Source organism: Lissotriton vulgaris, chromosome 6, assembly GCF_964263255.1.
Source record: "Lissotriton vulgaris chromosome 6, aLisVul1.2, whole genome shotgun sequence".
Taxonomy (NCBI): Eukaryota; Metazoa; Chordata; class Amphibia; order Caudata; family Salamandridae; genus Lissotriton; species Lissotriton vulgaris.
The window spans coordinates 1,213,687,970-1,213,702,213 of record NC_141694.1 but is presented as its reverse complement, the minus strand read 5'-3'; the positions used below and the strand labels follow the sequence as shown (position 1 = coordinate 1,213,702,213).

Here is a 14,244-nt window from a genome sequence, read left to right as displayed (position 1 = left end):
CGTATCAAAACCGCTGCAGCTGCTACAGCGCGCAAGCACGCCGGTAGTGCTCCAGCTACTGGGTCAAGGGTGGCTGAGAAATAAGCGCAAGGGCGCTGCTTGGGACCAATCGATTGTGTTAGGACAGATAAGGTACATCCCTTTCTTTTGTGTGTGTAGAGGGAGAATGGTTTGGAGTAGTCTGGGGTTCCTAGAACGGGTGCTGAACAAAGGACGTCTCGCAGTTCTTTGAATGCTGTCTGGCATTTGGGAGTCCAAGGGAGTGGTAATGGAATGTCTTTGGCTAGAAGGGAAAGTAGGGGTTTGGCAATGAGACTAAAGTTCGGCAACCACTTTCGACAGAAAGAGGTGAGGCCTACCAAAGAGCGGACTTGCTTCTGGGTCTTAGGAACGGGCGTGTCTAGAATAGTCTGGATTTTGTCAGGCGTGAGCTTCCTCCCTTCCTTTGATAAGAGGTGTCCTAGATATGTTACTTGGGGTTTGCAAAACTGTAACTTCTTTTGGGAAACTTTGTGGCCATTCTCTGCAAGGAAGTGTAGGAGCTGGATGGTGGCTGTGACTGCTAGTGAAGTGGTGTCTGCTGCTAAAAGGATATTGTATACATACTGTATCAACGCCACTCGGCTGGTAACTACTGTGTCTAACTGTCTTTTGAGCGCCTGGCTGTAGATGCTCGGGCTCTCGGTGTACCCTGGGGTGCTCGACAAAATCTATACGAGCGGGATCTTAGGGTAAATCCAAAGAGATAGCGGCTGTCTTGGTGAATGGGTATGGAGACGAAGGCATTCTTGAGGTCAATTACGGTGAACAAGGTGGCAGTGGACGGGATTAGGGTCAGGATGGTGGTGATGTCAGAGACTACAGGATACTGTGGCACAACTATCTTGTTGATATTTCGTAGGTCGATGATGAAGCGGTATGCTTTCCTATCTCCCTCTCCTTGTCTCTTGATGATTGGTAAGATCGGACTGTTACAGACATTGCTCACTACCTCCTCTACCACTCCTGCTTCTACTAGTGACCGTATTCTTTCTACCAATGCTTTCTCGCCCTTTGGTGATATCTTGTACTGGGGTACTTTTGGTAAGGTTGCGTCCTGTCGTATTGTCACATGCACTGGGTCTATCATCATTCGTCCTACGTCTGAGTCAGACTTGGCCCACAAGTGCGATGGCAAAGTGTCCAGTAGGGACGCATCTGCTTCGGAAATAGGGTACATGTGTTGAGATGGATGAGGTCTTAGATGGTGGTGGTTGTCATATAAGATGACTCGGACTCCGTCGGGCGAGCATCTGATGGTCGCTTGAAAATGTTTCAGCAGATCAAGACCCATAATGGGGTATTGGAGGAGAGGAGAAATGTTGTGTCAATTATATTATCTCCAAGATCAAAAGGGATCAGTTTGGACAAGGGGTTAGTGGAGGGCGTACCATCAAATCCTATTGATGTCACGTGTGAGCCAGACAAGGGTGCCCTTGGAATCAGTCGCTTAGATAATGCACTACGTGTTGCTCCCATGTCTACCAGAAATGGAGATTTCATGACCAGGACCTTTGCGGTAACATAAGGGCCTTGCTGGTCAACATAGAGCTCGACTGGATCCCTCCCTTACCCTTGGCAGTCCTATGCAAAGTCGTACGTGTTGTCGTAGTCAAATTGTTGGTACTGATTCTGTCAAGACGGTCAAATGCATTTGCCCTACCTGGTCTCTCTTCACTGGCGTCGTTTTTGTACCCTCTACCACGTCCTCTTCCTCTCGGTCCATTCGTTAATTCTCTTGCCCCTTTTTCCTTATTAATTCCTAATAGTATCGGGCACTGGAACTTCCAGTGTCTGTACCCCTTACAAAATGCATGCTGATCCTCCCCTAAGTCCCGACGTCCAGCATAGGGTGTGGATACATTATTTCTGGGTGGTGGTGTTCGAGGGGTACTTTGTTGATATCCTCCCTTGTAATGTTCCTTTCCTATATTCACCCCTTGCAGTTGTGCTATCATAACTCGTTCTTTTAAATCCTACTTTTTCTTTTTGGTGGCCCTATCGTTTTCGTTTTTCTAGTATTAATAATACTGGGCCATCTGGAGGATGGCCGCTGGTTTAGAGGCCGCCCAACTGCTTTCGCTGGTCTGCAGCTTCTGCGATACCTCCGGCAACAGACCCTTAACATAATTCTGTACGAACAAGCGATGTCCGGTCGCAGTGGACATGTCTTGTCCACTATAATCGGAGAACACTGTTTCGAACCGGGAGAAGTATTCTGAAACATATTCTTGAGGTTTCTGGCGACAAGTGGTTACTATGGACCAGTCTATCTTTTTCTCAGGAATCAGGGATTTTACCTTTTGTACTATCTTATCCGGGAGGTCTAATATGGCTTTTACAGGTTTCTGTCCAGGGTTTCATTGTTTGTCTAGTACATCAAGTTGTTCCCAGGTATGACCGAACAGGTCAGAGTGTTCTATTTTCCTGATCTGTTTCCACACATCAGCTGGTAGGCATAGCCCAAAGAACAAATCGATGTCGGCGAGCGTCATAATTGTCGATCCTAGAGCGGTACCTAATTCCGTGTAAAACGCGGTGGGATTCTTTCTCAAGTCCGGCAAGGATTTGCGGAACGTCAGGATGTCCTGTCTATCCCAAGGATGATACAACCAATTGTAAACCACTCTCCCTTTGGCGTCCTGGTGATTTATATCATCATGAGGTACTTGTCCTCTAGGGGGGACCCAGTAAGGGGCAGCTTCTATTATGGGCATCATGTTATCTAGCCTCTCCGTCAGGCCCTATTTTCTTGTATTTTTCCTCATACGCCGTGAGGGTGTAATAACAAAAACGCACGACAAAGTGTTGCTTGTGATTGTCGACGTAGGGGTTATATATATCTGTTATGTATTCTTCTGCTTCCTTCCTGTCTACTAGAGTTTTAACGATTTTCTCAAAACCTGCTCGCTTGTGCACTTGTGGAGTGGTGTGGCTCACTGGTTAGAGGCGGCAGACCCAGAAGCAGAGGACGGCCCGGGACCAGGGTTCAATTCCCGATGCGGCAGGGTCGTTGACTAGGGTCAGCGGACTCGATAATTCTCGCCTCAGTGCCTACTCTAACGAGGGATCACTCTGGGCATTCGCTTGCCTCATCTCCACAACGACCCCCCACATACGCCGGATATGCCTGGTTTCACCCTGGAGATACCCAGTAGGGTCCATCTCACAGGGAAACCCAGGACGGGTTCCCCAGCGGTCTACAGTGCGGAGATACCCCATGTGGCGTGATTCATGCGCTTTACAAGACAACATTACATTACATTACATTACTCTTAATCGTGGGATTCTTACTGGCCCTTTCTCTTTTGCTTCGGTTCTTACTGGTGTGTCGTTTGACGAGGTATCAGGCACGAGAGGCTCGGTCAGCGCAGAGGCCTTGGATGCCGAGGCCATGGCGCTACCTTCGGTTACGTTCTGTGATTCTTGGTGTCGCATTAGAGGATGCGTAGGGGCATAAGGAGGTGGCATGTAGATAATCGGTGGACCTAGGAGTATATCGTCGTCTATCTTTTGTTTCAATGGTAACTCAGGGTAAAGAGCTGAGGGTGCTCTGACAGGGTATTGACCCGAGATCTCTGATTCTCGCTCCTCCCTAGCATTCTCTCTTTCCTTAATCTCCTCCTCTAACTTTTTACCAGCTAGGTGAGCTGATTTCCGTAGTTCCTTATCTACTCTTGCTTCGTCTTTCTTCTTTCGCTGAATTGTTTCTTTTCGCCACATGCCGAGACTGTCAAGCATAGTTGGCGTAGTTTTCTTTTCGCGAAGAGCTTTCTCTATCGCATCTATTTTAGCAAGGTCAAAAGATCCTATCAGTGGCCACTGATTTTCTCAATCTTTCTTAGTGTGTTTATGCCATAGTTTGCTATAAGCTACAGTGACTAATCCATATTTTACATACATGTCCTTATTAGGGGTGCCCTCCGGTGGAGCCGGATGACTGACCTCTAATAAACGGTCCTGGCTGAACCAATTGCCAATCAGTGGGGAGAAGATAGGCATGACGTATTATCAGTCAAATAAAAATCTCAAACAATTGTGGACAAAGGTCTGCACTACCTATCCTTCGCTGTCTGCAAAGAGAGAGAATATTCCTATTTTTCGTTGTTTGCAAGCAGGGAATTTCTCAAAAAGAAACAAATATCCTTAAGAACCAAAGAACCAAAGAGCGTAATACTAGTATTTCAATCCAAACAATTCCAATACAAACAATCAATCAATCAGACGGATAAACCATCCTACCAATCAGACGTATAAACATCCTACTCGACCTTACCCGGACCGTTTGGACAGTTGTTCGTCTTCCACTTCCAGCGCCCGATTATCCTCAGTTCTCCGTTTTTGCTGCGGCAGTCCTGTGGGATCCCAGTCAGGACCGTAGATCACTCGAGAGAGGTCCGTTCGGAACCGGTGAAGTTCGGATGATCGGCTGCCAGATGAGGGTCTCTTTCTGGCAGGTGCACTTTCCCGATCGTTGCAGCCATTCACTCAGCCGTTAGGACCTCTCTACCGGACCCACGTGTCACTGATGGGCCCCGCGTTGGGACGCCAATTGTGAAAAAGCAGTTTTTCTCTCGTTGTCATCAAACACTGCTTGGCGTTAGTCGCCTCTAATTCACTTGGTCATTAGCTAATCAAATAAAGAGGCAGGCGCTGGTCCTGGAAAACGATGAACAGGTTTATTTCTCCGGAGGAGAACACGTCAGTTCGGACAAACGAAATGTCTTCTCGAGGTGCTCTAACTGCATCTCTGTGGCATAGCCTTTTATACACAATCTCAACTCTTTATTACAGGGTAACACATTCCTGACAGTAGTTTATTACCTCCCAGGAATCCCCGCTTCCAGCTAGTTCCCACACATACCCAACACCGAATGTCCCCCACCCCGGTCTCAGCAGGTGATTGTTATCGCGCAGATGGGCATTCCGACAGGGTCTGAAATATGCGTAATTGGTCAGATCTAAGAGGGTTGTGGCATTGATTAATTCCGACCCCTTTGATGGGGAGCAAATTCCTACTGTACGGGGGCAATAAACTGTATCCACAGGGGCTGATTATTGCCTGGGACCGGATCGAACAGCCAGGTGCAGGGGAGGAGTTTATCGATGGGCCTGTTCATGCTTGGGGGATGAAAGAGCATGGGTGTTTGGCACGGGAAGTGGCTCCGGGACTGGGTCGCGCTGAGGGTGCTTTATGACTCTAGCATGTGTGCTTGGGGGTTGTCAGAGCGTGGGGGATGATAGCGAGGTCAGGGTGACGCGCTGGTGATCTACAATGTACGAAATGGCGTGATATCTAAAATGGGTGCCGCTTACATACATACGGTGGCTCTTGTTAGGTAAGATGGTTTCGGCGATGTTCACATCTATCAATTATATTTTACCAGCTTACACTTTCCTAATGTGAGTCCTATTGGCTATGGCAATGCTTGTTGGTAGGAAGCAAGGACAGTGCTGTTGTGGTGCTGAGTGATGTTGTTGTGGTGCTGAGTGATGCTGTTGTGGTTGGGCTGAGTGATGTGGTGGTGTATTAGAGTGATGTGGTGGTGTCCCAGAGTGATGTGGTGGTGTCCCAGAGTGATGTGGTGGTGTCCTATAGTGATGCGGTGTTGTCCTAGAGTGATATGGTGGTGTCCCTGAGTGTTGTTGTTGTGAGGCGTGCAGCAGTGTGAGGCGTGCAGCAGTGTGAGGAGTACAGCAGTGTGTGGCATGCAGCAGTGTGTGGCGTGCAGCAGTGTGTGGTGTGAAGCGGTGTGTGGCGTGCAGCAGTGTGAGTAATGCAGCAGTGTGAGTAATGCAGCAGTGTGAGTAATGCAGCAGTGTGCAGCGTGCAGTAGTGTAAGGCGTGCAGCGGTGTGAGTCATAGAGTAGTGTGCAGCATGCAGCAGTGTGAGTAATGCAGCAGTGTGAGGCGTGCAGCAGTGTGAGGCGTGCAGCAGTGTGAGGCATGCCGCAGTGTGAGGCGTGCAGCAGTGTCTGGCCTGCAGCAGTGTGTGGCGTGCAGCAGTGTGAGTAATGCAGCAGTGTGTGGCGTGTAGCAGTGTCAGTAATGCAGCAGTGTGTGGCATGCAGCAGTGTGTGGCGTGCAAAAGAGTGAGGCATGCAGCAGTGTGTGGCGTGCAGCAGTGTGAGGCATGCAGCAGTGTGAGGCGTGAACTATAACCTCACATCAGGGAAATAAATGTGTCACTTGCTATGTTACGATAAACATAACTCTTAAAACCTTCGGTGGAAGCATGTATTATCAAAATGTACCCATCGCACCCAATTTTCATAAGCACTACAGACCACCTGATATGTTAGTTTCAGGGGTCAATAAAAAGATTGCTATTTTCACATAGGAGGAGAGAGCAGAAGGATGTGCCATTTGTCTTTCCTGTAACAGTGGTGAATTCCTGTTTTCACTCAAACCAAAACCTCCTCTTTAACAATTTAAAAGTAAAGCAACATTGATTTGTTCAATTCCTTGTTTTTAAAAGGACAGAAGATAAACCAAGTTAGGTCAATTCCTGTACTTGGAAAAATAATCAACTTGTTAGTAACTTTACACACATGAATGTCGTGACTCGCAATACTCGCGAGATGTTGGGGGCTCACTAAGTTTATTATTAAAATATAATAAAAGAAAACGTACAGGTCCAGGTCGCCTCTGCTCGACTGCTCCTGGGCTGGGGACCAGCGCTCTTCAACAAACAGGAAAAATTGCCACGTCACTGCCAACCCCTCTACTAACGCTGCTCCAGCAGCACCAGGATTGGTTGAGGGCAGGGATACTCCCTGCCCCTTAGGAGACCGAGGGCTGCGGCATGAAGCAACCCTCGGTCTCTTAAGGGGAAGGCTAGTGCACATGTTCGGGATGATCGTAAAAATGATCAGCCTAAAAACGAACATGTGCACTATTACAGTGACTGTAGTACGCTGCTGTCATTCAATTCCCTGAGTGCTGCCTCAGCCCCGCCACCTTCGACCCCCTTCAGTGTCCCTCGTTCTACTACTCCGATGCTAATTCCAATCAGGAGTCCTGATTGGAATAAGCGTTGGAGAAGTAGAACAAAGGATTTTAAAAGGGCCGTGGCATTAGTGGGGCAATGCCCCAGTTCCCCCTAATGGATGCATCGCCACTGATCTCTGCATATTAGCAGAGATGCGTCAGTTCATTTGCGTCATGTAAAAAAAAACTTGTGCCACCATGGATGTGTCACATTTACAATGCGGCCCACCGTGGCGCAAGGATAGACAGATGCATGATGCATCTTTTGGGGTACAGGCAGTGCATTGCTGGAGTCGTGTCGCAAGCATGACGCAACTCCAGCAATGGTTAGGAATGCCTGTTCCTAACATGCTGCTTCACTCCTCACACCTGCTTCAAGCAGGCGTAAGGTTCTGACTCAGTGGCGTCGTAAAAGTGAATAGGTGAAATCTTGTAGATTTCACTGCTTCACTTTTACGAGGATTTCTCAGGTCGGAACGCCCACCCTGCATACATTATACCTTACCCAGGTATAATGTAGCGCAGGGCTTTACAAAGTGACACATCTCCCTAGATGCATCACAATGTAAATATGTCACAACGTGGCGCATTGTTTAGGACGATGCTGCATCACAGAAATGACGCAACAGTGGCGTAAAGTTGTCGCAAGGGTCTTGTAAATCTGTCCGTAGTCTTGATCCCACCTCATACCTCCCTTTGTGACACATTGTCCCATCTTTCTCACCCTTCTTTCTCCTTTGTGTGTTTTCCCTCTCTTGCTCTCGGTTAATATCTCATAAGGATAAAATAAATGCTGCAGCCATAAAATGAGTCGGCGGGCCTCACTGGCTCAAATTAAGCACTGTCAAATGTCCTTGTGCTTCAGAGCACCAGCCCATATGTATAGGGGCTTAAAGAGTTGGAACTGCTTCAATATCTATAGGTTTTCAATTAACTGAAAATAAGGTACAATACTATGATCTGGCCTTTGCGCAAAAATATTAACACCAAAATAAAGCAGCCACAAACAAGCACCAATTAGACTATCACATGCTATTCGAATGTGTAAGATATGTTATCGCGGTGAAATTACACCTTACATGACTTATCCATGGGTGCTTGTGCTCACTTTGAAACTATTCTGAAGAGTTTACCTCAAGTCATTCAAGGCATCTTTAACATTCTTGTCTGTAGCTAAATAGTTACAGTAACTCTAAAACAGCGCGGTCAATGACATCATTGGCATGTGGCTCCTTCTAAACATGATGCAGCACAATTGTTCTTTGATCATTCCTGCAGGGTTTCATGCAGAGCTGGGCTGTAAGAACAATAGTAAATTGTTATTATTAGACAATACAGCAAATCGAAATTAAGATATCGAAAACGATGATTACCACAACCGACGTGTGTAGTTGATGACATGAACCCTGCAAGTATTTTTTTTATGTCAAGAAAAATAAAAAAGTTAGTACAAGTCCTGTGCAATGCGTGTTAGGGCCTCCAATGACCAATTAAAGAATTATTAAACTAATGTGGTACGCCCGCCATGGGTAACAATCATGTACCTTTATGCACAATTAGGGGCAGATTTATGTTGGACTTGCGCCACATTTGCGTCACGCAACGGTGGCGTAAACGTGGCGCATCCCTGTGACCTATTTACAACGTGACGCATCTAGGCAGATGCGTTACATTGTAAAGCCCTGCGCCACATGTGGGCGTTCCGGTGCAGGGTGGGCGTTCCGGGGCAGGTGCGCCTCGCAAAAGTGGCTGAGTGAAATCTACAAGATTTCACTCAGTCACCTTTAGGCCAATGCTGTGTCAAAACCCTGCGCCTGCTTGAAGCAGGCGTAAGGCTTGACGCAGCATTGAACAGATAGGGCACCCCCGAGCCTTGCTGGAGCTGCGTCGCGCTTGCGACACAACTTCAGCAATGCGTCACCTTTATGCCCCATGGTGCGCCGCATTGTAAATGCGGCGCACCATGGGTGGCGGAGCTGCGGCGCACAATAACTGGGGCATCCCTGGGGATGCGCCAGTTATTGTAAATCTGCCCCCTAGTATCAATAACTGATTTACTTCAGCAATTGTTTGTAGAATTCATAATCCATGTGGGAATATCATTCTTTTTGATTGAACAGATAACCAATCTTTGTACAAGCAAGATTTTTGATTACAGATGGGAGAAACATTGTGATGAGATGTTTCATTGAAAATTACTTTCAGTCCAGCTTTTCCAGGAGGACCTTATTCATCGACAAATGGTGGTGGTCGCTAGGAATGGATTTTGTCTTCGTAAAGAAACGGTACATATACTTTATTCTACTTCCGGATGTTTTTCTCAGAAAAAACAGCTTTCTGCTCATTCCACTCTTTAATATGGCTTTTTTTGTTATTGAAATACTCACTGGAATTAGGTTATGTTTATTTCTTTCTCTATTTAGGTATAGTATTTATATAGTGCAGTGCTAGCCTCAAAGGCATGGGAGCGTTTTACAAAGAAGTGCAAATTGGAACATGTAATTTACACTAGTGAGAACAATGTAACTTTTGGAATAGGGGACTGCTTATTTGGTAGGTACACTTTGAAGAAATTGCCTTTTAGGATTTTGTAAATGAGTAAGAGATGTAGGTTTAGCGTACTATGATAAGGTATGGAGTTCCACGGCCTGGAGGCAAGGTAGGAAAAAGCCTTTTTGGGTGTTTTTGCTCTTTTGAATGCCTGGATTTCCACGATTTGTCTGCTTCTGTTCCTAATGTTTTAGTGGCTTTTGGTGAGTTGAAGTGTATTCATCAAGTAGGGTGGTTGTATAGTACATACCTTGTAATTAATGAGGTAAGCAGACAGTCTTGAAGTCAGGTCTTTCCTCTAGGGGGAGCCAGTGGAGGTGTTTTCGAAGGTTTTATAGTTGTTTTAGAATGGGAGTGAAGAGATCAGATCTGCTGGCTCGTGTTACCTTGTGAGCATCTGCATACAGTACAGATTTTAAAGACATTAGAGAAGATTTAGAAATTCCTGCAAGACTGCAGTTCCTCTCTCCAGATACCTCAAAATCAGGTCTTGAACTGTTGATCAGAAGTCAGTGAGAGAAATGCATGGATCTAGGGCCCGATGTAGGTAGCCCTTTACCCATCGGTTACGGCCGAAAATACCGATTTTCTGCCCTTACCGATCGGTATCCAGCCATCGAGATGTAGGGTGATGAAAATCGTCCGAATCGGTATTTATACCGAATCGGTATAGTTACCAATTCGGAAATAATCCGAATCAGAAATACACCGAATCGTTAAAAGAACGAATCGGTAACATACCGAATCAATAAAAATACCGATTCGCTCCATGTATCGAATCGGTAGTGACACCGAATCGGGAAAAATACCGATTCGGTCCATGTACCGATTCGGTAGAGACACCGAATCGGTAAATATTCCGATTCGGTTTATCTACCGAATTGGAAGAGTTACTGAATCTGTAAATTACCGATTCGGACAGGGCCAAACTCTGATTGAGATGTAGGAAAGCACAGAAATACTGATTTTGCCTCTAAATCGGTATTTCAAATTCGGTATTTACCATGGATTACAATCAGGTGGTAACCAACTGCAACCTATAAAAATAGACCCAAAATGCATTGCAACTTGCAGGATGGCGGCATTTTATGTCATTGCAGGGTGGCTACGGCTACAGCAGGACGGAGAGAGGGAATGGCAAAGAGAGGAACAGGTCTACAGACAGAGGATCACCCTGTTCATGCTCACAGAGGCAGAGATCCTACAGAGGTACAGGCTGGACTCGGACACCATTCTGGAGCTCATCAGGGACCTCAAACCACTGTTGGACCACCCCACCCCAAGGGCACACGCCAGCCCAGCGCACGTGCAGGTGCTATGCAGCCTACACCTGCTTGCGTCTGGCAGCTATCAAAGTGGAGTTGCTGCGGTCAGAGGGGTGACCCAGAGCAGCCTGTCAAGGTTTTTCCACAAATTCCTTGACGCCATGATACAGAGGATGGACCAATACATATCTTTCCCTGCAACCCATGCGGAACTGGTACAAACAAAAGCAGACTTTTACTAGATGGCACAATTCCCCCAAATCATCGACTGCATAGATGGCACGCACATTCCGATTTGCCCCCCTGCTGACACAGAATACATATACCGCAATAGTAAGTCTATGCACACCATCAATGTGCAGGTGATCTGCAATGCGAAGTGCACCATCACAGACCTGGTAGCAAACTTCCCAGGGAGTACCCACGACTCCTACATTTTTCAACACAGCGGCATCTATGCACGGCTGACGGGTGGGGAATTTGGTGAAGGATACCTCCTAGGTGAGACACATCATCAGACCACCATAACACAAAGTAGCAATGTAAAATACATGTATGCATGTGAGTAATGTTACCCCTTTTCCTTCTAGGCGACAGTGCATATGCCCTCCGCTCATTCATACTCACCCCCTACCTCAACCCCTCTACACCCAGCCAAAGGAGGTATAACTGGGCACACAAAATCACAAGGAAAGTAGTAGAATGGACCTTTGGCATCTGGAAAAGCAGATTCAGATGCTTGCACAAGAGTGGAGGTGCAAGGCAGTATACCACCATCACCTGCTGCAAGATCATAGCTGTCTGTGCAATGTTGCACAACCTTGCGGTGAAGAAGGGCACTGAGGTGGAGTTGTCAGACTACGAGGACCATGACGACAACTTTGCTGTGCCACAAACACAACCTGATGGGGTGTCTACGCCAAGTGATGGCAGATACAGACGTGAGGAGATTACTGAAAACTATTTCTGAGTGAGTACAGATGCACAGACAGGTCAATGGATGTTTGAAAACAAAAGATTTAATAATGTTGCAACAACGTTACTGCACTGATGTGCAACAAATGAAATAGGTAAACAATATGTGGGAAATGTAAATTGTCCGGGTTGCCTCACCCGCCCTGGCAGTCTTACTTCTTGCTGCGCTTAGCAGCCCCACTCGGATGTTGCTCACCCCCTTCTGTGTGTCCGGCAGCCTCAGCGGAGCGCCTGGAGCTCCGGCGCGGCTCAGACACTGCGCTGGCCTTGCTGCTGCGGCTGCTGCTGTCCCCAGCCTCGCCCAAGTCCAGGGCAGGATTCACCACTGTATTAGATATTATCAGGGCCTCCATGGCAGTGGTGATGCGGGCCATGCCCCTAGTCACCTCTGCCGTGTTCTGGGTGAGGCAGTCCCCCATGTTAGCCCCACGGCGGCATAGCTGGGCGGTTGCAGCAGCAAGGCGGTTGATAGCCCTATTCTGCATGCGGGCATCCCTGCGCCTGCAGTGCTCGTGCTCCTCCATTTTATTGCACAGCTGGGTGATGGCAGTGGTCATTCGCCCAAGACCAGTTGCTATGTCCTTGTTGCTATCAACAAATGTCTTGAATCCCTGTGTCATCTCCCCCATCTGCAGGTTGTGCACCCGCAATTGGCGCTGGCAAGCCAGGATTGATTTTGCCTGCATCCTTTGGATCCTGACCATACTCCCCTCCAGCCCTTGGAACACGCTGCCCTCCCGTGCTGGAAGAGCACTGCTGGATGTGCGTGGCCTCCGCGGATTGCTGCTGCCCTGCTGTGTGGGCTGGGGTGCCACAGGTGTTACAGGGTTGGTTGATGGAGCCTGACCCACTGCTCCCTCCATGATGTTTAATGGAGCAACAATTATCCTCCTGGCAGGAGATGTGGCAGGTGCAGGGTGGGTCTGTGGGGGTGTGCTCTCCGGGGAGAACTGCCATGGGGGCGTTAGAGACAGTCGGGGGGAGTGGGGAAATGTGAGGGTATGTCCAGTGTCTTCCTCATTGCCCAGGGCACTGCTGTTCTCCTCCTCCTCCTCCTCCTGTGATGGTCCACTGGTGCTTGGCCCTGCCACCGCACTGGCTGATGGTGCTGGAGCTGGAGCTTGTGTAGCTGCTGCTCCCCCGCCTGATGGTGCCCCTAGGTATAAAGAAGCATTTGTGAACTGAGTGCTAATGTATTACAGTCACTACAATAAAAGCATTGCACATCTCATTTCCAATACTTGGAATCAGTTTTTCAGTTCATTTCATTATGCTTCTGCACTGGCATTTTTTTACTACTTTTGCTGACTACATTTACCATGATGCATTGCTCATGTTTGTTGCTAGCAGTACTGGGCTGGGGTTTGGCTGTGCATTGGGGCTAAAGGGGAGGTGTCTGGTAGGGTGTGTCAAGATGTGCATGCTTCTTACCTTTAGCTGTAGCTCTGGATGAGCTGTCCAGGTCCCCAACTCCCACCACACTCTCGCTCTCAATGGTCGTCGATACAAGTTCCTCTAGGTCAGTGAGGGGTGGCGCCGGGTTCCTGCCTCCACCAGTTAGTCCTGCCTGCTTGTGCAGCTCGGCCAGTTTCCTCTTGGTGAGGCTGCGAATGTCGTAAAACCTCTTCTTGAGGTCGTCCAGGCTCCTGGGGGTGACACCAACTGCGTTTACTCTCTCCCCAATTTTAGTCCACAGCTTTCTCTTGGTGCTCTCTGGGACAGTGAGGGACAGCCTCCCAAACAGCTGCCTGTGTACCCTCACCACCTCCTCAACCAACACTTGCAGCTCCATGCTGCTGAACTTGGCCTTCCGCTTGCGCTCAGCCTTCTGGCTCTCAGAGCTGCTTGCCATTTTCAGAGAGATCTGGATAGTGCTACCACTCCTGCTCACTCTGAATGCTCAGCTCAGGCTGCCTCTCCAGAAAGTTCTAATGAGTTGCACCTGCCTGGGTAGCCACTCCCTGCTAGGGTGGGGGAGGGTGGTTCCACCTCATTGGTTGATGTCATTAGTTTCAGTTTTACTTGCTCGCCGAATCGGCATTTACCGAATCGGTATTTACCGATTCGGCTAATACCGAATTGGCTACTACCGAATCGGTAAATACCAAATCGGTATTTACAATGCGTTCCTATGGGCCTTTTGGCCCATGGGGGTGTATTGCTATTACTGATTCGGTATTTGCCGAATCGGTATTCGCCGAATCGGTAAATACCGATTCGGTAATTGCCGATTCGGTACGTATCGAATCACTATACCGATTGCTACCGAATCGGTATTTTACCTATTTTTTTTTCCTACATATCATTTTCCGATTTCAAAATACCGATTCGGTATAAATCGGTATTTTAAAATCGGTAAATGCATTTTACCTACATCGGGCCCCTAGTTTCCTAACTAGTGGAGTTGAAATGCAGTGCATCTAG

General features: G+C 47.8%; 1 protein-coding gene across 1 annotated transcript; it reads right to left on the bottom strand.

The window, feature by feature from the left end:
* Positions 1 to 11,972: 11,972 nt before the first annotated feature.
* On the bottom strand, positions 11,973 to 13,672 carry LOC147708636 (uncharacterized). Its single transcript, XM_086925375.1, has 2 exons — positions 13,252 to 13,672; positions 11,973 to 12,976 (listed from the first exon to the last, which is right to left on the bottom strand). The coding sequence occupies exons 1-2, from the start codon at positions 13,670 to 13,672 to the stop codon at positions 11,973 to 11,975; spliced, it is 1,425 nt and encodes a 474-aa protein (XP_086781501.1).
* Between the last annotated feature and the right edge of the window lie 572 nt (positions 13,673 to 14,244).

Excerpts from the sequence above, each read along its gene's own strand:
- LOC147708636 (XM_086925375.1), bottom strand. The coding sequence starts at position 13,672 with ATGGCAAGCAGCTCTGAGAGCCAGAAGGCTGAGCGCAAGCGGAAGGCC. Across the intron at positions 12,977-13,251 it reads ATCCAGAGCTACAGCTAAAG|GGGCACCATCAGGCGGGGGA; the intron begins GTAAGAAGCATG and ends CTTTATACCTAG.